General features: G+C 56.7%; 11 protein-coding genes across 11 annotated transcripts; 5 read left to right on the top strand and 6 right to left on the bottom strand.

Annotated features, from left to right (window-relative positions):
* Positions 1–107: 107 nt before the first annotated feature.
* LTR77_002088 (uncharacterized protein) lies at positions 108–1,998 on the bottom strand (the record flags this gene model as incomplete). The annotated part of the gene is made up of 4 exons (XM_064799347.1): positions 108–540; positions 915–1,470; positions 1,536–1,879; positions 1,979–1,998. The coding sequence occupies 4 exons, from the start codon at positions 1,996–1,998 to the stop codon at positions 108–110; spliced, it is 1,353 nt and encodes a 450-aa protein (XP_064662102.1).
* A 241-nt stretch (positions 1,999–2,239) lies between these two features.
* Positions 2,240–2,905, bottom strand: LTR77_002087 (uncharacterized protein; the record flags this gene model as incomplete). The annotated part of the gene is made up of 2 exons (XM_064799346.1): positions 2,240–2,758; positions 2,813–2,905. 2 exons carry the CDS (start codon positions 2,903–2,905, stop codon positions 2,240–2,242), a joined length of 612 nt encoding a protein of 203 aa, XP_064662101.1.
* Positions 2,906–3,952: 1,047 nt separating this feature from the next.
* Positions 3,953–4,366, bottom strand: LTR77_002086 (uncharacterized protein; the record flags this gene model as incomplete). Its single annotated transcript, XM_064799345.1, is given in 2 exon segments — positions 3,953–4,114; positions 4,127–4,366. The coding sequence occupies 2 exon segments, from the start codon at positions 4,364–4,366 to the stop codon at positions 3,953–3,955; spliced, it is 402 nt and encodes a 133-aa protein (XP_064662100.1).
* Positions 4,367–4,834: 468 nt separating this feature from the next.
* LTR77_002085 (uncharacterized protein) lies at positions 4,835–6,728 on the bottom strand (the record flags this gene model as incomplete). The annotated part of the gene is made up of 2 exons (XM_064799344.1): positions 4,835–5,677; positions 6,045–6,728. 2 exons carry the CDS (start codon positions 6,726–6,728, stop codon positions 4,835–4,837), a joined length of 1,527 nt encoding a protein of 508 aa, XP_064662099.1.
* Positions 6,729–7,043: 315 nt separating this feature from the next.
* Positions 7,044–8,309, top strand: LTR77_002084 (uncharacterized protein; the record flags this gene model as incomplete). The annotated part of the gene is made up of 3 exons (XM_064799343.1): positions 7,044–7,083; positions 7,138–7,949; positions 8,004–8,309. The coding sequence occupies 3 exons, from the start codon at positions 7,044–7,046 to the stop codon at positions 8,307–8,309; spliced, it is 1,158 nt and encodes a 385-aa protein (XP_064662098.1).
* Positions 8,310–8,507: 198 nt separating this feature from the next.
* Positions 8,508–8,835, bottom strand: LTR77_002083 (uncharacterized protein; the record flags this gene model as incomplete). Its single annotated transcript, XM_064799342.1, has 2 exons — positions 8,508–8,789; positions 8,833–8,835. 2 exons carry the CDS (start codon positions 8,833–8,835, stop codon positions 8,508–8,510), a joined length of 285 nt encoding a protein of 94 aa, XP_064662097.1.
* A 2,129-nt stretch (positions 8,836–10,964) lies between these two features.
* KIP2 (Kinesin-like protein kip2) lies at positions 10,965–14,435 on the top strand (the record flags this gene model as incomplete). The annotated part of the gene is made up of 1 exon (XM_064799341.1): positions 10,965–14,435. One exon carries the CDS (start codon positions 10,965–10,967, stop codon positions 14,433–14,435), a length of 3,471 nt encoding a protein of 1,156 aa, XP_064662096.1.
* A 1,880-nt stretch (positions 14,436–16,315) lies between these two features.
* On the top strand, positions 16,316–17,872 carry LTR77_002081 (uncharacterized protein; the record flags this gene model as incomplete). Its single annotated transcript, XM_064799340.1, has 2 exons — positions 16,316–16,339; positions 16,496–17,872. The coding sequence occupies 2 exons, from the start codon at positions 16,316–16,318 to the stop codon at positions 17,870–17,872; spliced, it is 1,401 nt and encodes a 466-aa protein (XP_064662095.1).
* A 302-nt stretch (positions 17,873–18,174) lies between these two features.
* On the top strand, positions 18,175–19,945 carry LTR77_002080 (uncharacterized protein; the record flags this gene model as incomplete). Its single annotated transcript, XM_064799339.1, has 2 exons — positions 18,175–18,327; positions 18,524–19,945. The coding sequence occupies 2 exons, from the start codon at positions 18,175–18,177 to the stop codon at positions 19,943–19,945; spliced, it is 1,575 nt and encodes a 524-aa protein (XP_064662094.1).
* A 731-nt stretch (positions 19,946–20,676) lies between these two features.
* On the bottom strand, positions 20,677–22,337 carry SRP40 (jun-like transcription factor; the record flags this gene model as incomplete). The annotated part of the gene is made up of 2 exons (XM_064799338.1): positions 20,677–21,500; positions 21,563–22,337. 2 exons carry the CDS (start codon positions 22,335–22,337, stop codon positions 20,677–20,679), a joined length of 1,599 nt encoding a protein of 532 aa, XP_064662093.1.
* Positions 22,338–22,845: 508 nt separating this feature from the next.
* On the top strand, positions 22,846–24,054 carry LTR77_002078 (uncharacterized protein; the record flags this gene model as incomplete). The annotated part of the gene is made up of 1 exon (XM_064799337.1): positions 22,846–24,054. The coding sequence occupies one exon, from the start codon at positions 22,846–22,848 to the stop codon at positions 24,052–24,054; it is 1,209 nt and encodes a 402-aa protein (XP_064662092.1).
* Positions 24,055–24,082: the final 28 nt, after the last annotated feature.

Below are 24,082 nucleotides of genomic sequence, written 5' to 3'. Positions count from 1 at the left end.
GCATCCCGCAAGCTTGCACAAGCCAAGTACCTCAGGACTGAATCGGGAAGGCCCTGCAAGCCCTTCTCGAACTCTCCCCTCCCACGTCCCATCACCTGTATCGCTACTTAGGCGGCATGGAGCTCCTCCATTCGTGGCGTGGACTTGCTCGCTTTCTTGCATCGCCTGATGAGCCATCCCGAACTACTACCCATGGAGCTGATGAGTTCGTGGTGGGAGATCTTCCAGCGGACGAGGTCAGAGACGCTGAAGAATTTGATGCTGGCGGGGTCGGGATCTTTGTTGTTGCAGTCGAGGAAGGGACAGATGTCTTCGGGGATTTCTCGTTTGTCGCTGTCGGGGTCATCGTCGCTTGGTGGCTCTTGTTTTGGGCTGTCATCTTCGGAGTCGCTGTCATCTGCGACCTCAGGTGGGTTCTTTAGCATAACTCTGCTTCTGAGGCCGGCGCGCTTGTATCTGGGTGGCGATGGTGGTTCTGAGTCCGACATTGCGCTGGCTGGTGATGCGGAGAACAGCCCAGCCTCCACGGCTTTTGCTGGCCTATATGGACGTATGGAAGTAGCAAACCGGACCGCAGAAGCAGCATGCAGGCCTCCGCATCAGACGCAAACACAAGCAAAGAGCGCATCCGCGGGGCAAGCCAACATCCGTCTAGACATCGGAGCGCATGCGGGTTACGAAGATGCCATGCGAGAGCGAGCGATTGAGTGACCACGAGTGGAAATCTCACAGTGCGCGAATGACAACATGGAGTTTACTGGCAGGTCGAGAAACCAGGCAAGTGAAGAGACAGCTGTGATGGATAGTACATGACATGCTCTGTAGCTGCTACGGACGATCTCTCCTCTATGCATGAGTGGCCTCAGCAGTCATTGAGCTCACTGGCTTGAGTCGAAGTCGCATTTTTCGCCTACCATTCACCATATTGGACGTCGTCTTCCACTGCTCCAAAACCCCCATCCACCTTATCTTCTTCCTCTACCTCGTCTTCGTCCTCTCTTTCGTCCTCTCCTTCCTGTCCCTCCTCATCCCCCTCCTCATTAGATTCCTCAGCTTCCTGGCTTCGAGAAGCAACTAAAGCGGCCTCGGCCTCCATGCTATCCAGCAGATCATACGCATCCTTCAGGCACCTCCACACTAGATACCTCAAGATCCCAATACGAAGACCTTCAACCCACGACCACTGCCTCTGGATCAGCTTCCATGCGGCGCACGACTCTTGCATGCCGTCTGGAACACGACCGGGAACTTCGCATTGCTTCAAGATCCAGGCGGAAGTCGTTCTAAGGGACATGCAGAGAGTCTTGTGGCCTTCTCCTGCGGCAACGAGCTCCGAGACGGAAGGTGGTCTCATGGAGCTGGTGCGGAGAGTTGGTGTTCCATTCTCGAAGGGGTTGAGGTCGGCGAGAGGCTTGAGGCGGTTGTCGGTGGGCGAGCGCTCAGTTGGCTGCTCCGAGCCTGGAGTGGCGTCTGTGACTTGAATTCCTCTCCGGCGGCGACAGGTTCAGGCTTTCTGGACTGTCTGGATTCCGCACTGGCGTTGGTGAGTTGAGTGGCCTCATTGGCAGCGGCAGATTGGGACTGGTCTACCTGCTCTGACTCCGGGCTGGCGGCTGGAACTTGGGTGGTCTTCTCATCGGTGGCAGCTTCAGGATCGCTCTGGACAATAGATTGTGGACCGGCAGTCACTTCCTGGTTCGTTTCTCCAGAAGGGGCGGCTCCAGACTCATTCTGCTGGGCAAAAATTGAAGTGCGGTGTTCTGCTTGGCTGTTCGCCTCAGTAATGGCAGCTTGTTGTTCCGCCTTCTTCTTCTTCTCCTCCTTCCTGAGTCCACGCTTATCCTTCTTGCTGGCAGGGGAACTCCTCTCAGGGAGCTCGCTGTTTTATCAGCGACATTGGAAGATCTTGCTCTGCTCTATCTGTGCTAAAGAATGGATGCATGTAGGAGGATTCTGCTGACTTCTATGGTCACCTCACCCTCTCGAGCAAACGAGCATGCGTTTAAAACAACGCTAAAGACGGAAGAGTGATCATGAAAGAATCGCTTGCTTGAGATGTACCGAACACAAACCTTGCCAGATGGACCTTTGTTGATGCTGCAATCCCTAGCAGCAGCAAACCCAGCGGACAAACCCATCAAGCTAAAGCATCGCGACCCACCGAACCTTGTGAACACACGCCAAATACACGCCACACCACCTCACGCCGTCCAACTGGCCCGTCCTGACCGACACTGCATCACTGCTCACCGCCCTGTGGCTGCTCCGCTTCATTCCCATCATCCCCAGCATCCCCCATCAGGCCCAACCCCGTTGCATCAGCCCCCACGCTTGGTTTCTCACTCTCGTCTTTCTGGTCTTCCTCTTCATCACTAGCCGGCGCAGCAGCAGGGTCAGCGAGTCGAACAACACAGCATGCGTCCACCAAACACTGGTACGCCAGAGACACAATAACATCGAACGGCAGCTCTTCAAATGATTGCCCTTCCAAGCCAAACCACTTATCATCATAGTCGGTTGAGCGTGCTTTGTTGCATTCCGTCAGGATCCACGGAAGGACGCGATTGATGAAGTCAACAAGCTGTTGTTGTGGAAGGAGCGAGAGGTTTGACGCGAAAAGGGTCGTGCCTGGCGGGTTCAGGTCGACAATGATGGCAGATGTGACGGCGTAAAGGTCAGGAGGGATGCCTGCATCCGGATCTTTTGGATCGTAAATCCTCGAAAATCCATCTACAAACCCGTCGTTGTCCGGGCGTTGCTGTTTAATATCTTCTCCTATGGTAGTCGCTGCTCAGGATGCTGGTGGTGGGACTCGGCTGGGCTCTGACGACGCTTGTCTTGTGCAAGCTTCCTTTTGAGCTTCCTGTTCTTCTCGAGTGAGAGAATGCTTGCGGGAGGTCGACATGTTGGAGATGTGCTGTTGCTGGATCTACCTCGTCAACATTGACGGTTCAGGATATTAAATATGGCACTGTTTATCAGGCTGCAGCGACGACACTTCCCTCTCATGCGAATGCTAGAAAGACAACACTGATGATAGACCCTTCTGGAGCCGTCGTTCTGATTGTTCAGTGTCTTAGAAACCTCTTTGTATTGAGCCAGAGAACATCCCGGCCGATGTTCTTCTGCTGCCGTCATGAATGGAATGTTTGTGTTTCAAGCAAGCACGTATCGAGGGCCGAGAGCTCGACTATGTCTGAGAGACGTCAGTATCAATCACTCGAAATGGACGGGATACATTTGGACTATTCACCTAGCATTGCTGCAAACGACACCATGCTCCCTCCAACACAGCAACGGAATTCCAGGCCAATCTCCTCGCAAAGAATAGACCTACTGAGTGATCGTGATCTTACCTGAACAGTCAATTCGTGCAACGCTTCTCCATGCCCGCTTCAACAGCCCACCAAGACACCCGACCACCGCGCATGTGCTCCAACCCGACTTTACATACATCCTCACAACCTCACCCCCCCTACGCCATCCCAGCCAGCAGCACCTCCTTCGCATCACACAACGCCGCAAACACCAACGGCCTCAACGCCGACGCCGGCGTCTCAGCAAGGCCCCCATTCATAGCATCACGGAACAGCGGCGCCCACTTATCAGACAAGTACCTCTCCTCCTCCGTCGCTCACGCAGCACACGCCTGCGCGAGAAAGCGCGCGGTGCGTGTGAGGCTCTGGACCAGGATGTGGTGCGGGACGTCTTCTCGCATCATTGCGGTGGGTGAGATGGTGGCGTAGCCCCTTTGGCGGAGCTCGATGAGCGTGCTGGTGAAGAGGAGGAGGGCGTTGGGCATTTGGAGGAGGTAGGTGGCTCCGCCGATTGTGCTGTTGAAACTGGTCGGCTGCGTTTGTCGACCTGGGATGACGAGTGTGGTCTGGTTGGTACGTGCCGGGGGATTTGAGCTGCTAGGGATGATGAGGTTGGGCGGGTGAGGTCTGGATTGTTATCGGTTGCGGTTTGGCGGTGCGGATGGGAAGCGCTGGGATTTTCCGATCCGTGAGGCAGCAGGGTTGGTTCTGCCGCGCAGGGTGTCGGTCGTCGCGGCCTGCGGGTTTGGATTGTTGACAGCGGCGGATTGCTGGTTTGATGCGACGGTGGACGCAGGCTGCTGGCTTACGTCGTTGGGGTCGATAACGTGCTTGTTCGTTGCGTCAGGAGAGGCAGTCCGCCGGTCTACATCGTTGGTGGCTTGTCGATTTGGAGTGCTGGCAGTAGCGATGTGCTGGCTCGATTGATCAACAGGATTGATCTGCTGGTCTGAGTTGTTCATGGCGGTATCGTGCTGGGCTGAGTTGTTCGTGGCGCCATCGTTCATGGCCGTATCGTGCTCAGCCGACTGCCGCTGCTGGTCCGCCATAATTCGCAGATGTCTTTCCAGATGATGGTGAGCATATCCTTCACCGGCCAGCCTTCCTTATATATTCATGTGCAGAGAAAAATTACTTAGTCTGCTAGAACCTTCCGCTGACTGTGCGACAGTGACTGCCTCCGCTTTGATCTATGCAGAAGGCGTCGGTTCCTACGCCGTCGAATGTCTTCGAAATTATCCGGCCAAGCAGAGGTCTCAGGCGTCTCGGGCGATCTGCCTGCTGTCGACGGAGCAAGACGTGTGAGCAAAGTTATCTCGAGGCAAGATAGAAGGAAGGAGATGGCATTGACTCAACTAGCCGTAGCATCGCAACAAGGCCTTCCGGGTCAAATCCAGCTCCCCAACAGATTTGCACCCAGCACCATCTTGATCCCTTCCCACCGCCGCGTGCAAAAAGCGCCGCACCTTCAACCCCCCATACACAAATCTCTTCCGCCCCAAAAGCACGAAACAATATCATCCCCTCCAACCCATCAAACTCACCCACCTCCTCCACCCCCACCTCCCACTGCCCACCGCATCCACCAAACACTGCATCGCCAGCACCCTCAACACCGCCACCCTCGTGGTAGTATCCCCATCATTCGCCACATCGCGCCACTTCACCGCCAAATCGTGCCGATCGTCCTGCCGGTGCACCTCTGCCACGATCGAGGCGGATGTGAGAAGTAACGAGGCGGTCAAGTCCGCGCGGGAGACCTTTAGGGCGATGAGGTCTGAGATTGTGGGGATGGGGGTGCGGAGGTTGCGGGCGTCGATGATGCTGGTGGTGGTGGCGACCATGTTGATTGGAGCGGGCGGGGGCTGTTGGTCGTGTGCGCCGAAGTCGTGGGCGTCCAGGTGGGCTGGGAAGGGTTGAGGCTGAGATGGGACGGCATCGGGAGACAGGTCCACGCCATCTAAGGCATCTGTATCTGGTTTGTTTGGTACGTTGGCGGAGCCCGTGGCATCATCGGGTCGTACTTGTTTGTGAGAGCCTTGTGCCTGCTGTTGTTCGGCGCCAGTGATTTCTTCTCGCAGGACCTGAGCGTCGAGCATGCACTGATAATACAGGAACCTCCACAAATACATAGGCATGCCTTTGGAGAGCTTCCTGCTGGCAATGGGATCCCACTTTGCAAGAAGGTCACGCTTCAGCGGCGTGTCCCGACTCAGGCATTCTTTGATGATCCAGCCGGAGACACGGAGCATGGGTCCCACTACCTCATCTGCCGAGATGGTGTTCCAGTCTGCAGGGTTGGGGATGGCTGGGTCGTCGGCTTGGGTGAGGCCGATGCTTGCTGAGGTGGCCATGGTGTTCTGCATGTGGTTCGGTTGACACAGCGCTGGCACTCATTTTCCCGCATGGACATCGATCCATATTTAAGGTCATAAAAGTGCTGCCTGACCGATACCAGATCTTTCCAGACCGTGGACACTGTCCTCTAGAGCACTTTCGAAGAACATCCAAGCTGGATTAAGTTGTCTCGAAGGCCAGAGGAAGCCCATGGCGAAGACACGATGACTTTGGTGGTAAGCATATGCCCAAGAGAAATCGCGCAGCCTGGTGAGTCCTCGGATTTGTGTGCTCTTCATTATGTTGGCGAGCTGTTGGCTAGATCGTCGAGAGTTCGTCCGGAGATCCAGCTCAAAGGAAGTTCTCCAGCAGTCGACCTTCTCATCCCACCTTAACATACTGATACTTCTGCCCCATGAACTCCTTGAACGGGTCCACTTTCCTGCCATTCCTCCCCGTCATCTTCTCAATCTCCGCTCGCGACATCTCCGTCCTCACGTTGGGCTCCACCAACTCCCCTTCCGCCTTCCTCCCCTCTCCCTCCTCGTCATCAGCGCACCCGCAATCGTAGAAATCTCCAATCTTGCTGCAATCGAACACGTCCTTCCCTAAGCTTTCATTCACCTGGTTGTGAACATGGCACGCCCACCCAGCCGCCGCGTTCCTCGAGCCAACCTGCGGCGGGAATCTCTTCAGGATCTCACCGAAGTGGCCTGCGCACTCGCCGCACGGATACAGGCGCTGAAAGAGGTGAATGTAGCTTTTCAAAGCGGCGCTCTCGTCGGCGGTAGGGTTTTCAGGGAAGCGCGCCATCATGGTGTGGAAGAGTTTCCATGACGCGCGGCCCAGCTCGGCTTTGGCGGTTTCGTTGCCGAGTTTGGGGGCGATGGCGTGGCCGATGAGGGAGGTCTGGTCAAGAGTGTCCGAGGTGTCAAGGGACGAAATGTCGGGGGTCAGAGGGGGGATGCGGTCGGTTTGAATGGTAGGACCACCGGAGCGGAAGGAGGTGACGAAGATGATGGCGACGATGGCGGAGAAGGTGAGGATGGTGATGAGCTGGCGGCGGGACGTCATGGTGGTGGTGTTGTTATCGTATACTCGGGAGTAACATGTTGAAGAAGGGAGTGTTCGTGGCGCCAGGAGGTGAGATGAAAGCAACCTGGAATCTTGACATCAACAAAGCTGAGACGCCCGGATACTGCCGTACTAGATGTGGGGTGTGCCTGGGAGGCTGGCCGAGACCGGACCGGCTATGGAATTAATTTGTATGCAGCACGACTGATCACGGTTGGAGTCTTTAAGACGTAAGCACCCAACGACACCAGAACAATTGCTTTCTCTTCCAACCCGCACCCACCACCAATTCACATACGAAGCCAATCCGCAACAATGGCCTCCTCCTTCCCGCCTCCGCCTGTAAACACGATTGGTATACACTACCCAAACACCTCCAACGCACCCATTGTCTAACATCATGATACAGACTGGGACGACATCGGCTTCCGCGTGCGCGAAGTCAACGGGCACATCGAATCGCACTTCTCCAAGAAGACCGGCCAATGGAGCACGCCCACCTTCGTCGAGTCGCCCTTCCTGCGCATCCACGGCATGGCCCCGGGCCTCAACTACGGCCAGCAATGCTACGAGGGGCTGAAAGCCTTCCGCGCCCCCGACGACCAGACCATCAACCTCTTCCGTCCCCAGCAGAACGCCGAGCGCATGCAGCATAGCGCGTCCTACATTTCGATCCCCGAGGTGCCGGTGGAGTTGTTCAGACGGTGTGTGCATTTGGCTGTGAGTCTGAATGCGGAGTTCGTGCCGCCTCATCGGACGGGCGCGGCGATGTATGTGCGGCCGTTGCTGTTTGGGAGCTCGGCGCAGTTGGGGCTGAGTCCGCCGGAGGAGTATACGTTCTTGGTATATGTGTTGCCGACGGGAGTGTATCACGGGACGCATCCCGTGGCGGCGTTGGTGCTGGAGGAGTTTGATCGGGCGGCGCCGAATGGGGTGGGCTCGGCGAAGGTGGGTGGGAATTATGCGCCGGTGTTGAGGTGGAGTGATCGGGCGCGGGAGGAAGGGTATGGGATTACGTTGCATTTGGACAGTAGAACGCGGACGGAGATTGACGAGTTCTCGACGAGTGGGTTTATTGGGATCAAGGGGGACGCGAGTGGGGAGTCGAAAGACGTTACGATTGTGGTGCCGGATAGCGCGAACGTGATCAAGTCGGTGACGAGCGACAGCGTGTGCGATATTGCGAGGAATACGTTCGGCTGGAAGGTCGAGAAGCGATCGGTGAGGCAAAGCCATCCTACTACCCTCCTTTGCTCTTCTAACATGGTTCTTCAGATAAAATACGAGGAACTCCCCACCTTCACCGAAGTCGCCGCCGCCGGCACAGCAGCCGCCCTCGTCCCCATCAAATCCATCACCATGCGCAGCAGAAACGACACCTTCAAGTACCAAGGCGGGGGCGATGAGCCCGGTCCCGCTTTAGTAAAGCTCCTGACGCAATTGAAAGGCATTCAGTCGGGCAAGGTGCAGGATACGTTTGGTTGGTGCGAGCCCGTGCGGCAGTATAAGCAGGGCGAGTATGGGGTGGAGGAGCAGGCGGATGGGAAGGCGAATGGGCATGTGGTTGGGCAGTTGCCTTGACCGCGTCGCTTGAAGAGACGAGGTGGGTGGGTGTAGATGGGTTGTACAGACCCCCTGAAATCATACAATGTTAACAGGCCTGCAGACACTGATCTGTACATGGCATATTGAGTCTCACCTCCGTGCACATCTTGCCTGCCATCAGTGTCTTGCCATCTTACGCCTCTCTTAGCCCTTCCTGTTGCAGCCCCCATTCAGCTACAATTCACCCTGCATCGTCTCCAGGCTCTTAGGCACATCAGCAAACTCCCCGCCAACGCGCATTCTCACCTCACCCACCTCCCTCGCAGGCCCCGACTCCTCATGAACCAACTTGACCCTCTCCAACCCCTCAACACATCTCCGGCATCCTTGATACAACTGCACCAGCGGGTCGATCAAAACGTCATAAACCGCCACCGCCAAATAAACGTAGACGATAGTAGGAATCGGCAGCCCAACGTTGACTGGGAAGGCCGACATCTTGCTTTTGTCTGATACCTGACAACAGCAGCACACAAGACAGTAGAGACAGGATACTTACCATCTTACTTACTTACTCTTCTTATAGGTACCTCTTAACTACTGCTTGATTCACACCAACCCTCACCCACGACTCCGGCGGCTTCGAAGGCGTGGCCATGCTGGCGCGAAGTCGGGGAGGGCAGGGAGGGTTACTGTTTGCCTGAAATGTTCTTGAAGCTGACACATGGTCTTTTTCGGCCACGGGGGTCCACGTCAGATGGCGAAGTACATATAGGTACATGTATATGTAAGCAGATAGGTATATGGATAAGGGTAGGTGACTTCGTCAGTACCCTGGTCTTGCTGTTATTTGACTTTTTTGGGGGATCAGTGCCCCGCGCACAAGTGATGATAGTGTAATCTTAATGTTCGGCGTAGAGTTTGTAGTGAGTCCTACGTGGTCGGAGTACGAGGGGATGCCTGATGATGTTGTTGATGAATCTCATTGTAGATATACTGTCCATATCGAGCACCTCCCGTTCCTGGCGACAGGGTCCTCCCCATGCCCTGACTCGCAACCCACAACCCACAACGATTCAGCGACCTGCAGCGGACGGCCCACCGTATCGCATCGAGAGTGCTTGGTGTATGTATAGCCGTTGAACCTTCGCGCCAGCCACGTCGAAGCGAGATATTTCTGGTATGTACAGTGTACGATCTATATTCGTGTGTGGGATCGTAGGATCAACGGGGTGAGTAGATTGCTATGGCGTCTTTACAAGGGATGGGTACCTGGATACTGTACCTACCTCACCTTGCTCGCCTTGCTCGCCTACGACATGGCGGCACGTGGGAGGAGGGAGAATTGATTGCGCTGCAGTGCGCTTGTGCAGGGCAGGAGGGGGTGCTGCGGGTTCATGCCAATGGCGTGGCGGGGAGTGAGGTTCCTGCATTGGTTCGCAGGAGATGGTACACCGGTACATGTATCTGTAAAGAAGAGAATGTTGATAAGGCATGAGAAGAATGAGGTGTGTATGCCTCGTCAGGTCGCAAGATTGGAGGAAGTCTCTTGAATCGCGGTTGATGGGGCTGGCGCAACAGATTGAGTGGTGGTGGTGGCGTCGAATGGGCGAGAAGTCTGCACGCTGCGATTTGTGATTGAGCGGAATCGGAGATGCTGTTCGGTTGTTCTTGCGTTGTTTGCTTGTCGCGTTCAATCAGTCCTTCTCGTCGTCGATATCATCGCATGTGACAGTCATCTCGAATGGAGCGAGTTAGGCGAAGGAAGGGTGTCTCGGTTGCTCGCTTCCGTGCCCGTCCGTTGACCTAACCGGCAGGGAGATGAAGAGCGGTGGCACATCCCCGTGTCGATCATCCCAAGGTGTCACAGGCATGTGTCGAAGGCGTGTGCCGCGATTTGTATCACGCAGAATGTGGGGATGCTCCTTCAGCAGATTTGTGAATAATAACTTCAACTTATCTCCGAGCCTTGGAGGGAGGTGTATGTCAATGGTCCAGCAGGAGAAGAAGGATCAGGCTGTCTTCACGGACGGGCAGTATCAACAGCCAAGTCGGCACATGTCAAACTCTCCGCGCGGGCGGGGCGTCTCCTGAAGAGGCAGTAGTGAGGTGGGCTAGGGCGAGGTTATCACCGCGCTAGCGACGACCGGGCTGCAGGAGAACTTCTTGTCGCGGCAACTTGCGTGTGGGCAGCAGCAGCAGTTCGGTGTGCTGGAAGCCTCCCACTCCACGGCATACCCTCTCGGACGGTCACATGCACTCCTAGGACGCAGGCGCGGTGCATTCTTCCGCTGCGATCCATCGACTCCTCCCTTCCAAACAACCAACACCACCGGAAGGGATACCCCCGTCAACCTCACTCTGCGTGCCGTTGCGCGCACGAGCGGACTGGGGTCTACACCAGCGACTCAGGGATTTGCCTGTCACTGAACTCTACTCCCGCCGAACCACGATCGCGGCACAGCGACGCTCGATCAAACATATACCCTTCACTCGCCTGCAGGCTCCCGGCGTGGGCGTGGGGAGATGCTCGGGTGAAGCACTCTCTCGAACCATCCCACGTGCGAAGTCAAGGGCGACTGCGCTCGTGGACGCAGCATCCCGGAAGCGGCCAGGTGCAGGTGCAGGTGAGCGGACGGTTACACGAACCATTGGGCCGCGAGGGCGATGTCGCTGTCTGCTACCGCCACCATGACCACCGCCATCCCACAGCGTCCGCCGCAGCGGAACCCACCGCCTTCCGCTCCTCCTTCTGGTCCTCTCCCTGCTCTGCCGATGACGAAGACGAGGAAGCCACTTCCTGATATACCGGATGATCCCGAATCACGGCCCGCCTCGTCTGCCTCGTCGATAGCGACACCTGCGAGCAGACCTCCCATACGAGCTGTCACAAGCTCGGGCTTGCCCACTCCGCGACCTACGAAGATACAATCGACTCCGGCCGTGCCTACCCTCAATACATCGACCTCAACCTCAACACCCGGCTCAGGTGTGACATCACCTGGCTCATCCGCCCTACCAACGCCTGGGAAGAGTCTGCGAAAGACAACGAGCATCGGCGCATTTCCAGCCCCTCCCAACATAGCACGAGTCAACAGCCTACCACCCAGTCCGCTCTCCACATCCACCTCGACATCCGATATCAATGGCATACAGCAAAATAAGAGCAAGCGCGAGTCGACAAAGCACAGAAGTTCGGATGTTGGAGTGAAGAAGCTCAAGACGAGGAGTTCTGGCTATGGTCTGCGATCGCGAGCATCGGCAGGCTCGACCTTGAATTTTGGTGCATCACCCAGCCTTCTCAATGGCACGGGCGACAGTAATCTGATCTCAAGCGCGAGAGGCGCAAGAGGGTCGGATAGCTTGCTGAGCTTGCCTTCACCGCCTCAAAGTAGGAGCTCGTCTGCGAATGGCTCGTATCATACGGACGGCACACAGTTCGAAGAGTTCGACGAGCCTGTAGAGCGCGGTCGGCCGAAGAGCCAGGATACTCTGACGGATAAGCGCAATCCGGATGGCAAGGACAGCAAAGGCAATGTCCTGGTCAGCGTGCGCGTAAGACCAGACGCGGCCAACGATAATGCGAAGCCGGATGGAGAATGGATGGTGGACGGGCGGCGGTCGCTAATAGCATACAACGGACGAGAAGGCGGCGATTACCGATACGATAATGTGTTCTCGCCTCACGACGATAATGCGCGGGTGTACGACAGTGCAGCGAAACGGCTGGTTCGAAGGGTAATGGAAGGCTACCACGGGACAGTGTTCGCATACGGCATGACTGGTACTGGAAAGACATTTTCGATGCAAGGAACGGCCGGCTCACCGGGTGTGATACCGCTCGCGATATCCGACATCTTCTCGTACATCCGCGAGAATCCAGCCCGAGAGTTCCTGCTGCGAGTCAGCTATTTGGAGATCTACAACGAGAAGATCCACGATCTGCTCAGCCAGAGCACGCCGGGGGTGGTGCAAGAGCAGGAGATCAAGTTGCGGGAAGACGCCAAGAGGGGTGTATATGCCACACCTTTGAAGGAAGAGATCGTGCAGTCGCCTAACCAGCTTCTGCGGGTGATCGCGCGCGGTGATATGCAGCGAAGAACCAGCTCGACGCAGTTCAATGCGCGCTCGTCTCGATCTCATGCGGTGGTGCAGATTGTGGTGGAATCGCGGGAACGAGCGCCCAGTCATGGTGCGTACTTTGATAAAGAGCAACGGCGATCAGATAGGATCTTACCTGGAGGTGTATGCGTCTCGACGCTGTCCTTGATCGATCTTGCTGGGTCGGAGAAAGCTGCGGAGAACAAGGAGAGGAGGGCTGAAGGAGCGCATATCAACAAGTCTCTGCTTACGCTTGGGACTGTCATTGCGCGGTTGTCCGGTGAAGACGAGAAGGAAGATGGTGGCAAAGCATCAGAGAAGGACAAAGAGAAAGGTCTCAAGCACTTGCCATACCGAGACAGCAAGCTCACTCGACTATTGCAGCCTGCGCTGTCTGGTAACTCACTGGTCTCGATCCTCTGCACCATCCAGCTCTCATCAGCAGGCACGAGTGCTGCGGCGACAGGTCTTCACACCGGCGAGACGCTGAATACGCTCAAATTCGCCAGCCGAGCGAAGAACAACATCGTCAGCCACGCGAAGAAGAACGAGTCCAACCCCAACGCCGGCGACGCTGGCAGTCGAGCACTCCTAGACCGGTATAGGATCGAGATTCAGGAGCTGCGGTCACAGCTCGACCAGCAGAATAAAGCCAAGGAGGAGGCTGAAAAGCAAGAGGAGATCGAGAAGGACCGGAAGATGGAGGAGGAGCTGGAACGGGCCGAACAGAACCGGCATGAGGAGCAGATGCTGGAGATGCAGCTTGCGCGGACGGCGCTGAAGGAGCGGATCAGCCATCTGAACCGGCTGATCTTATCCAGCAAGTCGCTTGGGGTGAACTCGGGTCGGCTGTCGAGTATGAGCTTGATCAGCGCTCCGCCGGTCAATCGCATGAGCAATGTGAGCACTAACGAGTTCGGGCGGCCGGTGAGCCAGCATAGCCGGGATAGTGTGCACAGCACGCAGAGCCACCAGATCAATCGGGACAGCAGCGCTACTTTGGAGGTTCCGATGCCGAACAGCAAAATTGGGCGGACGGTCTCGGTCGGCTCGATTACCTCTGCCATCATGCCAGCGGCCAATGTGTCACGTTTGGCGGAAGAAGACGAGGATACGCTGGACGAAGAGGACGAATCACCCGGCGAGCTGGGCGGCGGGATGGACGGCGAAGGTTCCGCGACCCTAGCCCAGCAGAACCGAATGCTGCAAGCCGACCTGACGGACAAGACCCGCTACATCGCGACCCTCGAGAAGCGACTCCTGCAAGCCCGCCGGACGAGCCACAGCCGCGTGAGCATGCAACTCGCGAACCGCGCCTCGCAGAACGAGACCTCCGCCTTCGAACTCGTGCTGCGTGAAAAGGACAAGGAGATCGAAGAGCTCAAAGCCCGTCTCGACGACCAAACGCGCATGGTCAACGCTCTCCGCTCCGCAGCCCGGAAACGTGACATGCTCGACCCTGCTACCACACCCGGCGCCGCCGACGACGAGGAAGAAGTGACCCAGCAGCAGCGTCCCGCGTCCGCCAACGCCCTCATGACCACGCCCACGGCAGCCCGCCGCACGAGCTCCCGCCTCTCGAACCGCAGCCTCAAGATCGCCGTCAACGGGCCCCCGATCCACCATAAACCCACCTTTTCCAACGGTGGCGGCCACAAGAGCAATCCCTCCACCGCCTCCCGCTCCAGCTCCAGCGTGGTGAATTTCTCCAAACTCCCCTTATCGCCCATGACACTGCTCAGTCCCACGGGATCCGATCGCTCCGACGACCATCCCCACCCTCACTCCCACCATACCCATGGTAGTGGTAGCGGTACCGCGCGCCCAGCAGACGCTCAAGCGAAAGCGAAAGCGTTCCGCCGCAAAAGCGTCGACGAGATGACGATGCTGCTCGACCAGATGATCCAGGATAAAGTGGAGAGCGGGCAGGTGTTGCGCGGGGAGCGGGGGAGTTTGCGGGTGAAGCGGGATACGGTTATGGAACAGAGGGGGCTGGGTGAGGGTGGTGAGGGGGTGGAGAATAGTATTCTTGAGGAGGAGGGGGAGGGTGTTGGGGGGTGATGAAGTGGGAGGGGGAGATGAAGGGTGGAGATTGAAGGGTTGAAAGATGAAGGACTTGGGCGGCACTATGAGTGTGCTATGCTGGCGCCGTGGAGTGGTCGCGGCGGCTAGCGGTGTTGCCTGCAGGATCACGGCGTTTGCGGGACGACGGCGGGATGTGGACGGACGGGCGGCTACACCATCACCACACGTTTGCCCACGGCCTCACCGACGGATGAGCGTTCGACGCCGGCGCGAACAAAGCGCGGGCGATCGAAGGAGTGGATGGAAAGCGCCACGACTTTTGATTCCTTTTCTGGCTTTTGCTTCTGTTTTCTGTTGGACTATTGATTGATTGATTGATGATACCCACCAAGCTCCACGTGTGTGCATGGTTTCTGTTGATCTCGGGGGTATTGGTGTGTTATTAAGGGTACGAAGGTGATCTCGGGTTTGGGAGAAGACGGAAGACGGAGGACGGAGGACTGTGCTACTAGATAGGACGGTAACGGTATGAGAAGTGTTTGATCCTCAAGGTATTGCTGTGGTGGTGGTTTTTTCCTCTCGGGTCCTCTTACATGATGACGCTGCTCGTGCGTTTGTGGGATGCGCCTGGGTCGGCGTCAAACGGTCGTACTGCTGTGATATGCCCGTGAGGATGTCGGAGGTACTCCTGGGGGGTGGCGGCTACAGAACAAAACAAGTGCGAACAGGAGACTTTGGTGGTGTCTGCGCTTGATGAGGCTCTGCGAGTGGTGGCCCCGTTGACGTTTGAAGTTCGGTCACGTTTCCGGCCGGGTGGGACTCCTGATCGTCAGGGTGCATGGTTGTGCGCGGTTTGAAAGAGACCTTCCTGGTTGGGAGGCCTACCTATTCTACAGTATACACTTGTCGAGGAGGAAACGCCTTCTCGAGTGGCGCCATGGACTCTCGCTGCCAACTCCCCCGAACCCAAGCAATCGCTTGTCCGTCGACTCTTGGGAAGTATAGAGATATATTGCTGACAAGCATAAACGAAGAGGCCGCGGTTAGCAGAGGTGCCGGTGCGCAGCGACGGCCTCGCGGGTCTCAGGTGGAGGCTGTTTCAAGTCTCGTCCCCGGTTTTGCGTGAAGCTGAGTGGTCGGACTCTCTCCAACCCGAGTTGCGCTGGTCTGACAGTTTTTTGGAGATCCCCGACGACGATCGAATGCGATGCGACCCAAGATTCGTGCTGTTCTGTTCTGTGCTGACCGCCGACCTTTCTCTCCTTCCATCTCACCGTCGTGACCTTTCTTTTGTACCCTGAAACGAAGCTGGTCTTCACCTATTGAGACCTGCCTTCTTTCCCCCACACTCACTACAGCACCAACGACAGCGACGTCAGAAGCCGTGAGCAAGGACCGGGATCCGCACATGCAAACACCAGCGAGGGAGCGTCTTCGTGCCAGCAAGGGAAAGCAACACCAACACAGCGAGGGGTCCTCGTGCTTCAGCGTGCGAAGTCTGCGACATTTTCACGTTTGAACTTCTGTGCTCTTGTGTTCACTCGTTCGCGAGACGGGGAAGGGTTGTTCGTGGGACGGGCATGGCTGTGGTATCGTTGTTGGATGACCGTCTGGATCGATTCGAACAACATTAACTTCTTCATTGCAACAAACCGAATCTCGACTCTAGTTCTTCTCCTCTGGCCGGTTGATCTGGCCGTTTGATGCAGGCGCTCATTACGATGCGGGACCGGCGGAATACCAGCTTGTCAGTGTCTTCGACTTCTTCATCCACCAGCAACTCGACGGTCGGCGGGTCTTCAAGGCCGAGTTTGGGTGAGAAGCGGTGTTCGAGCCCGCCGCCTTTGTCGCCGACACTTCCTGCGCCTGTGACGAAGGAGAATTCGAGTGTGCCGAATGCGAGGTGGAAGTTGAGGATGGCGATGCGAATGCTGGCATTGGTGTGTGCCATGGTTGCGGTCTGGCACTTTTTCTATCAACCAATTGCGCCTTGGAGTATTCGATTGTCCGGAGGATGTCGGACTGAAACTGACACTGGTTCTGCCACCCCTTCTACTCCACCTGCTGAGCCGGCTGCAATCGCTGTCACTGACCAGCTCGGACGTGCCAAATGGACGAATGCTATTCCATCGGAACGAGCCTTTCCTCTTCATGGTGATGAGTACCAGCAGTTGTGCAAGCAAGGCGATGTACTTCGAGAGCGCATTGCCCGGCAGTCGCCGCTGGTGAGAGCGAAGGAGTGGCGGCGGAAGTATTCTCTCGACCACACATATATGGACGTGGATGAGGCCGAGTTGACTGGCGCACTACCAGCATCGGAAACAGCGTCTGATGAGGACGTCTGCGACAGGAGCATGACCTTCGTGCTCGGTGCAGATGATGCAAGCTTTGGGAAGAGCATCCTCATGCTCTGGCTTAGCTACGGGTTGGCAAAGAAGGAAGGCAGAGCCTTTTTCATTGACGACACAAACTGGGCCTATGGACAGTACGATGCATTCTTCGCTCCGGCCTCCGCGCCAGCATGCGTCCAACCACCACGACATTACATCGTACCTTGCCCTCACAGCGCGAAGCACCTGGTTGTTTCTTCTGCTACACTACCATGGACCTTCGGCGACTCGTTTGAGAGGGAGTTCACCCAATTCCGGAAACACGGCGCTGAACGCAGCCGCAGGATATACGACCTCCTCCGCCGCGGCTACGAAGACCTATTCATCCTGAAAGGCGAAGATGCCCTCTACGCCGCCTCACGCCTCGCCAAGTTCAAAGAAGACGCCCACATGCACTCGGGCTCCGTCGTCGGCATGCACATCCGCCGCGGCGACCTCCATCCCGTCGAATTCCAGTTCTCACAAGACTACATCCCCATCGAACGCTACGCCTCAGCGTCCCGGAGTATGCTGCGCAACCAGCTCCACGCAAGCTTACCCGGCTCTCACAGAGATGGAGACGACTTCCACAAGTTCCTCGAATACGTGCACTCGCCTCTCCTGCTCGGCTCAGACGACCCCGAGATCTTCGACTCCGACGAGCTCAAGGACGCCGCTGCGCCTTTCGTCGTCCAAAAGGCGCAAGAGCGCATCCAGCTCGCCACAAAGGCCACACTCGACATGGCGGCCCCAGCAGAATCCCTCCGCCAGCCCGGCTCAGCCTACATCAAACACATCGACGAGAACTCCGGCTGGGAAGGCGGCTTCTACCGCTCCCTCTTCTTCGGGCTTGGACAAAGCGGAAACGGCAAAGCGGCGTCTTCCACGACGGCTTCCGACGACACGAAGCGCATGCGCGAGCTGGTCGGGCGAGCCTACCTCCTCGACCTCGCCGTCCTCGGCGAGAGCGACGGCGTCGTCTGTGCGGTCAGCAGTGCGTCATGTCGCTTGCTCGGCGTGATGATGGGCTGGGAGGCGGTGGTGGGGGGGCAGTGGGTGAATGTCGATGATGGACGGGTGTGGTCGTGGGACGGAAGGGGTTGAGTTGAGTGAATGAGGGGGTGTGTGTCTAATATGGTGGAGGGTGTGATGTGGTGTTTGTGCATAGCGCTGCGACGAGGTCCCGTTTTGATAAGATACCCTTTTGTAGTCATTTGCGGTGTTTTAACTTCGGGGTTGAGTGTATTTCACGTGGTTTGATTGGAAACGTGCGTGGTTGGGATCTTCTCCAGATTCTCTCCACAAAAGTCAAAACTTTCCTAAACGAGACCTTGCTCCGATGGAGGAAGGATCGGCTCAGAACTCTGACCCCTTTGCTTGTCTGCCAGATCTCAAGATCCCTCATCATGAGGCCGGAAACTGGCCAACAAGGCAAGCAAAAGTTCCTCTTCTGTACACCGATCCACTCCAACACCAAAGACAGAAGAACGCCAGAAAGTCCAGAAGATGAGGCTGCTCTGCCCGCCTTCTTCATCTGCACCCTCCCTCACCTCACCTCGGTACGCTATGCCTTGGACGGCATCTGATCCGTCATAGGACATAATTCCGCACGGCGTCAGACTAGAGGATGGCATCGAACTCTCCTTCTTCACTGTACATTTTGTGGGATTCTCGACGGCCGCAGAGGAGACTACACGTTCTCATTGACGACTGAGGCGTGTTGCTGGATTCTGGCCATCACGAAGGACACTGCAGGCTCAGCGAAGCGGATCTTACGAAGGCGAGACGAACATGGGGTCACCCAAATCTACCGCCAGCGATGACAAAGCTGAGATCAACGAGAACGTCGACACGCCTTCGTCGACAATATCAGATGCCAGCGAAACAGAGAAAGCTGCTGCCACTTCGATAGCACCCCCACCTGCAGCACCGCCTCCACAAGCGGACGGCGGATCGCGAGCATGGCTTCAAGTCTTAGGGTCTTTCATCGTCTTCGGCAACCTCTGGGGCTTTACGTTCGCATTTGGTAGCTTCCAGACATACTACGAGCTCACGTTCCTGCCCAACCAGTCCTCCTCCACCATCTCATGGATCGGAACAGTCTCGACCTTCCTCCTCATCGTCGGCGGCATCATGTCCGGACCCTTCTTCGACCGGGGCTACTTCAAGACGATGCTCTTCGCCGGCGCCGCCATCGAGACCTTCAGCGTCTTCATGCTCAGTCTCTGCGGCGAGTACTACCAGCTGTTCCTCTCGCAGGGTCTGCTGATGGGTCTCGGAAACGGTCTCCTCTACGTACCCGGCCTCGCACTGGTAGGACGCTCCTTCAAGACGCACCGTTCCATCGCCATGGCCATCACGACCTGCGGCGCACCGGTTGGCGGCATCATTTACACCCTCGTCTTCGAACAACTCATCTCCCGCATGAGCTTCGGCTGGACCGTCCGCGTCATGGGGTTCGTCATGCTCGGCTCCTACCTCATCGCCTTCCCGCTCCTGCTCTTCCGCGCGAACAACGTCGGCAACCTCTCCTCCGGCACGAAGCGCAAACTCATCGACCTCACCGCCTTCCGCGACCTCCCCTTCTGCTGGTACACGCTAACCAACTTCTTCATCTTCCTCGGTTACATGATCCCCTTCATCTTCATGGCCTCGTACGGCCAGACGGCCCTCGGCATGACGCGCAGCAAGGCCCTCAACGTCATCATGATCGCGCAAGCCGCGTCAGTCCTCGGCCGTCTGGTGGCGGGGCAAACGGCGGCCAAAGTCGGCGTCATGATCCCCTGGGTCACGTGCGCGGTGTGCAGCGGCGTCTTCTGCATCGCCTGGGTCGGCGTCGACAGCGTCGGGGCGTTTATCGCGTACGCTGCGCTCTACGGCTGCTTCAGCGGCGCGCTGATCCCGCTGCCGCCGAGCGTGTTTCCGGTCATATGTCCGGATACCAAAGTCCTGGGAGCGAGGTTGGGGATGGCGCAGGGGATTGGGTCGATCGCGAGTCTGATCGGGAGTCCGATTGCGGGAGCTTTGACGAGGATAAATGCGAAGGACAGTCCGGGCGGGGTGAATTATATCGGGTTGCAGCTGTTTGGGGGCGTGACGATGGTGGTTGGGGGATGTAATTTGGTGGGGCTGTGGTGGTATTTGGTTAAGAAGCGGGGGGCGAAGACGTTGATATGAGTAGATTTGGATGTATTCTTGTTTTATCGACTGTGTCTTGATCTAATGTTTCTTTTGGACTTTCCGAGGTGCTGTATGTTCTTTTCGTGGCAGCGGGCAGTGGAAGCACCGCCTCGCTCCCTGGAATGTATCTTGAACTTAGACCTCTTTTACCCCCACGCATGACAAAGGTGAAGCGAGAGACGTAGACGCTGTTCATGGCAGTGGATTGATTTGCGGTATGAGGTCATGAGGCCGCAAGGCAGGGTGAGGTTCGTAAAAGCTCTAGAGTCAGCCAGCAGTACCTGTTGAAGTTGTTTTGACTCCGATTGGAACCGAGCATGGCGGACTGGAACGCGCCATGCTTGGATCAGTAGATATATTACTCTATGCAACAGCCATCTACATCTATACCAACCTGCCGGCGTCTATAACGTAGTCTGCCTTTGATGCATGCCTTGCCTCGACAGCCAGCAATGCTCACGTCTCCCTCTCCGCCTTCGCAGCCAACGCTCCAAGATCCATCGCCGTGCACACCGACCCGCCAGCCTCGGTACGGCGTCGCAGAGCACGCATTCGCGATCGCTAGTCCTCGAACTTGATGCCCTTGGGCGCGAGGTCGATGGCGCCGCCGCGGTACGCACCTGTTCAACATCACACGTCAGCGCACAGTTCTTCGATAAACTCACGACAATATAGGAGAATGAGCAACGAGTGAAGCAGACGCGATATTGTCCCCTCCTTGCCCATGGTCAGTCGGAATCGCTGCAGTCTCGTGGCTCATCGTATCTAGAGGTTGAGACCGTCACACCGAGGGCGTGGGCGTGGTCGCACCACCGATTCCACTCCTTCTTCTGCCGCTTGCCGTGAGCTGTAAGCTTGCCGCGCTTCTTCCTACCCTTGTGGTGTGACAAGCGTTGGCCGGACAAGGTCCGCAACATTGATTTCACGAGCCACTCCGGAGGCCGGCGAGGAACGGGGATGATCAACTGAAACTTGGGGTTCGCCTTGGTCCGGGGCTTTGACAGAGGCGCGGAGATGCAGTCGTACTCAGAGTCGGATGAAGATGAATAATCCGTAGAAATCGACTCACCTCGTTTCTTCTTGTTCTTCTCCTTGGTGAAACCCTTGCCCTTCGTCACACTCAAATCCTGATATGCACGGTCGGCGTAGTCGTACGGCACGTAGTTGTTCGACGAAAAGCGAGGGTCGACCTTCTGATCAGCAGGGATGCGCGAGAATGGTACCGCCTCCTTCTTCAACTTCTTGACGTTCTCCTTCGTGGCTGGGATCTGCTTCATAGTATCGTCGTTCGGGTCGGCGGTGGGGACGAGTAAGGTGTCTTGCTTCTCTGCAGAAGAGTCTTCCGCGCCGAGAGTTGCTGATGAGGATGTTGCGGAGGCCTCGAGGGCCTTGGCTTTCTTCTTCGGACTCTGTTCTTTCGTTGCTTTCTTCGGTGACGGTGCTGCTTCGCTTTCGCTATCGCTCGAGGCCGAGCTCGAGCTGCCGCTGTCACTGCTGCTGCTGCTGGAAGATGAAGAGTCCGATGCTGACTTCTTGGCTTTTTTCGCGGCGGCTGAGAACATGTTAGCATACCATGCATGTAGGTTGTGCCTGCAAGGCAGAACATAGTCTTACCTGGCTTTGCGTCCGACTCCGAGTCGCTTGAACTCGAGTCTGAGCTTGAGCTACCTGACGATGAAGAGCCGCTACTGCTGCTTTCCGCGCTGGCTTTCTTTTTGGCGTTGACACTCTTCTCAGGGCTGTGCGATGTCTTTGTCTTCTTCTTCAGAGGCCGCTCACCCTCGCTCGACTCAGAGGAAGAGTCGCTGCTGGAAGAGCTGCTGGAGTCGCTCGAAGACGAGCCATCCACCTTCAGGGCGTCCTCATCCGACTCGGATTCAGAACTTGACTCTGAGTTGGAGTCTTCAGAAGAGGAAGTCGCGCTCCGTTTGCGTTTCGTGCCCACCTTCGCCGAAGCTTTTGGCGCGGTCCCCGCCTCAGATCCATCGTCGCTGGTCTCCTCGGCCTCGTCGTCTACCAATGCGCCACCCTCTGCCTTCTCTTCATCTTTCTCGTCATCCTCACTGTCTTCCTCGCTGCTTGATGCGCTGCTAGAATCATCACTCGACTCGTCACTCGAGCTCTCGTCTTTCTTCTTGTTGATTTTGCCAGTAGAGGCCTGCTTCCAATGACTGAGCAGGCCCTGCTCGGGATCTTTTGGTCCAGATCCTTCAATCTCTAAACCCTTTGCTTTCGCCTGCTTCTGCAGCTTGCTGCGCACGTCGGTATATCCCAGATCACCCAGAAATCCTGCGATCTGTCCTAGTACGTCGTCCAGAGGAGGTGGTTGGCCCCATGCTGACGGCCACAGCTGATCTGGTACGGTCGATTTCACGTCCTTGCGCGCCATTGTAGAGGATGCGTGTGGTTGTATTGGAGGATGTTCGCATCGAAGCCAATGCTCCGAACAAATCTCAAAAAAGTTTCGCGAACATCGCTCAAGCTTCGCGGGAAGGAGCGGGACGCCTCGCCAGACCTGCCTAAGTCGGCTTCGATTATCCGAATCCATCTTCATCACCACCTTACCTTGCTCTTGCGTTTGACTCCTCTCGTCCTTACACACCTGTCACAACCTCACCCACCGTGGCTATCGCGCTCTAAAGGAAGGCGGAGACATCCGAGTGTGCCACAACGAGTAGGTTGATGGCCCACGCAGTCGGTAGGAGGTCAATCTAGACCACATTCCAGCACCCGTCGCTATGGACAGTCGCGCGTCTACCACAACAATGCGCCCACCAGAGAGAGGTAAGACTTGGCTCGGGCCGATCGTTCCTTCTATTCCACAATATATTTGCTATCTTGGAAGACGTACAACTCTCTTTAAGCCGTCCAACTACAGTCATTCGTTTTAAGAAGAAATGAGGCTAGTGTATTTGGCCGCCCTTGTGGGCACGTACTTGAGCGTGTCAGCTGAAGAGGAACACTCGTTTGCAAGGGAGCGCCTAGAAGGCGACGCCTTCAATGTTATTAGTAGGGTGAAAGATGGGTCACTGCGAGCAGCCCGCCCCGTGGAGAAGGCCCCCTTCCATCCAAGGATCGGTGTTGTTGGGCATCGCATGCACAGCAAGCAGATACAACACGCTCCGTTGGAACCATTTGGAAAGCACCAGGACGAAATCCAACGGCATCCAGAGTCGAAACATCCGCATCACGAAGAGGCCAACAGACACTCCGCAGAGCATAAAGCGGGGGCAGCGCACAAGCAACATGGCGATGCTGATCGACGTCCAGCGGACCATAAGGCGACCGACCGGAAGCCAGCAGAACCGCATCATGCTGAGGAGCACCCGGTCGAGCACAAGCCAAAAGCTGAAGCACATCAGGCCAACGCCGGTAAGCGGCCAGCAGAGCACCATGCGCCAGGCGCAAACCCAAAGCCGCATCACGAACACCCTTCAGAACATGAGCCACAGAACTCTAAAGGCAAGGCCAAGGCGAAAGCAGCAGCACAAGCAGCCAGGGCGAAAGCTGAAGCTGCGAAGCACAAAGCTGAAGTAACGAAGCAAAAGGCTCAAGCAGCAAAGCACAAGGCCCAAGAAGCCCACCACGCGGCCGAGCATGCGCATGCAAACCATCAAAAGCCCAAGCCTCACGTCGCGCCCAACGATGCGCATGAGGACGCCCACCAGCCCGCCAAGGTCCACTACCCGGCGAATGCCCACCTAGGAGACGCCGTTCACCGGATGCCAGCTGCCGCCGCAATGGCACTCGATGGCTCGCCTGCTGAGGATCCAACCCAGCCCACACATGTTCACTTCGACGTCCGACCCGTCGAAACTTCATCCTGCCCAGCTACAATCACGACCACCATCACCCTCGCACCGGGCACGACTACGATCACTGTTACACCGACCAGAACCACAACGACTACGACGACAACATCGAGCTCGACAGCAAGATCAATGGCTATTACGAGCACGCCGGCTACCTACACGACTTCGGCGCATCCGTCAGCATGTACCGGCACGAGTGCAGCATGTCCTTGCGCGAGCGGGTATGCCTGTCTTTTGGTGGGAGACTGCGAGTGGGAGTGTATTGCTACTGCGAGCGCGACGCCGACGTCGTAATCAAGGGGCAGAAGTTGGGAAGCCACGA

The sequence above is a fragment of the Saxophila tyrrhenica genome (genome assembly GCF_035928015.1).
Source record: "Saxophila tyrrhenica strain CCFEE 5935 chromosome Unknown scaffold_3, whole genome shotgun sequence".
NCBI classification, from domain to species: Eukaryota; Fungi; Ascomycota; class Dothideomycetes; order Mycosphaerellales; family Extremaceae; genus Saxophila; species Saxophila tyrrhenica.
This window is presented reverse-complemented; position numbering and strand designations above follow the sequence as displayed.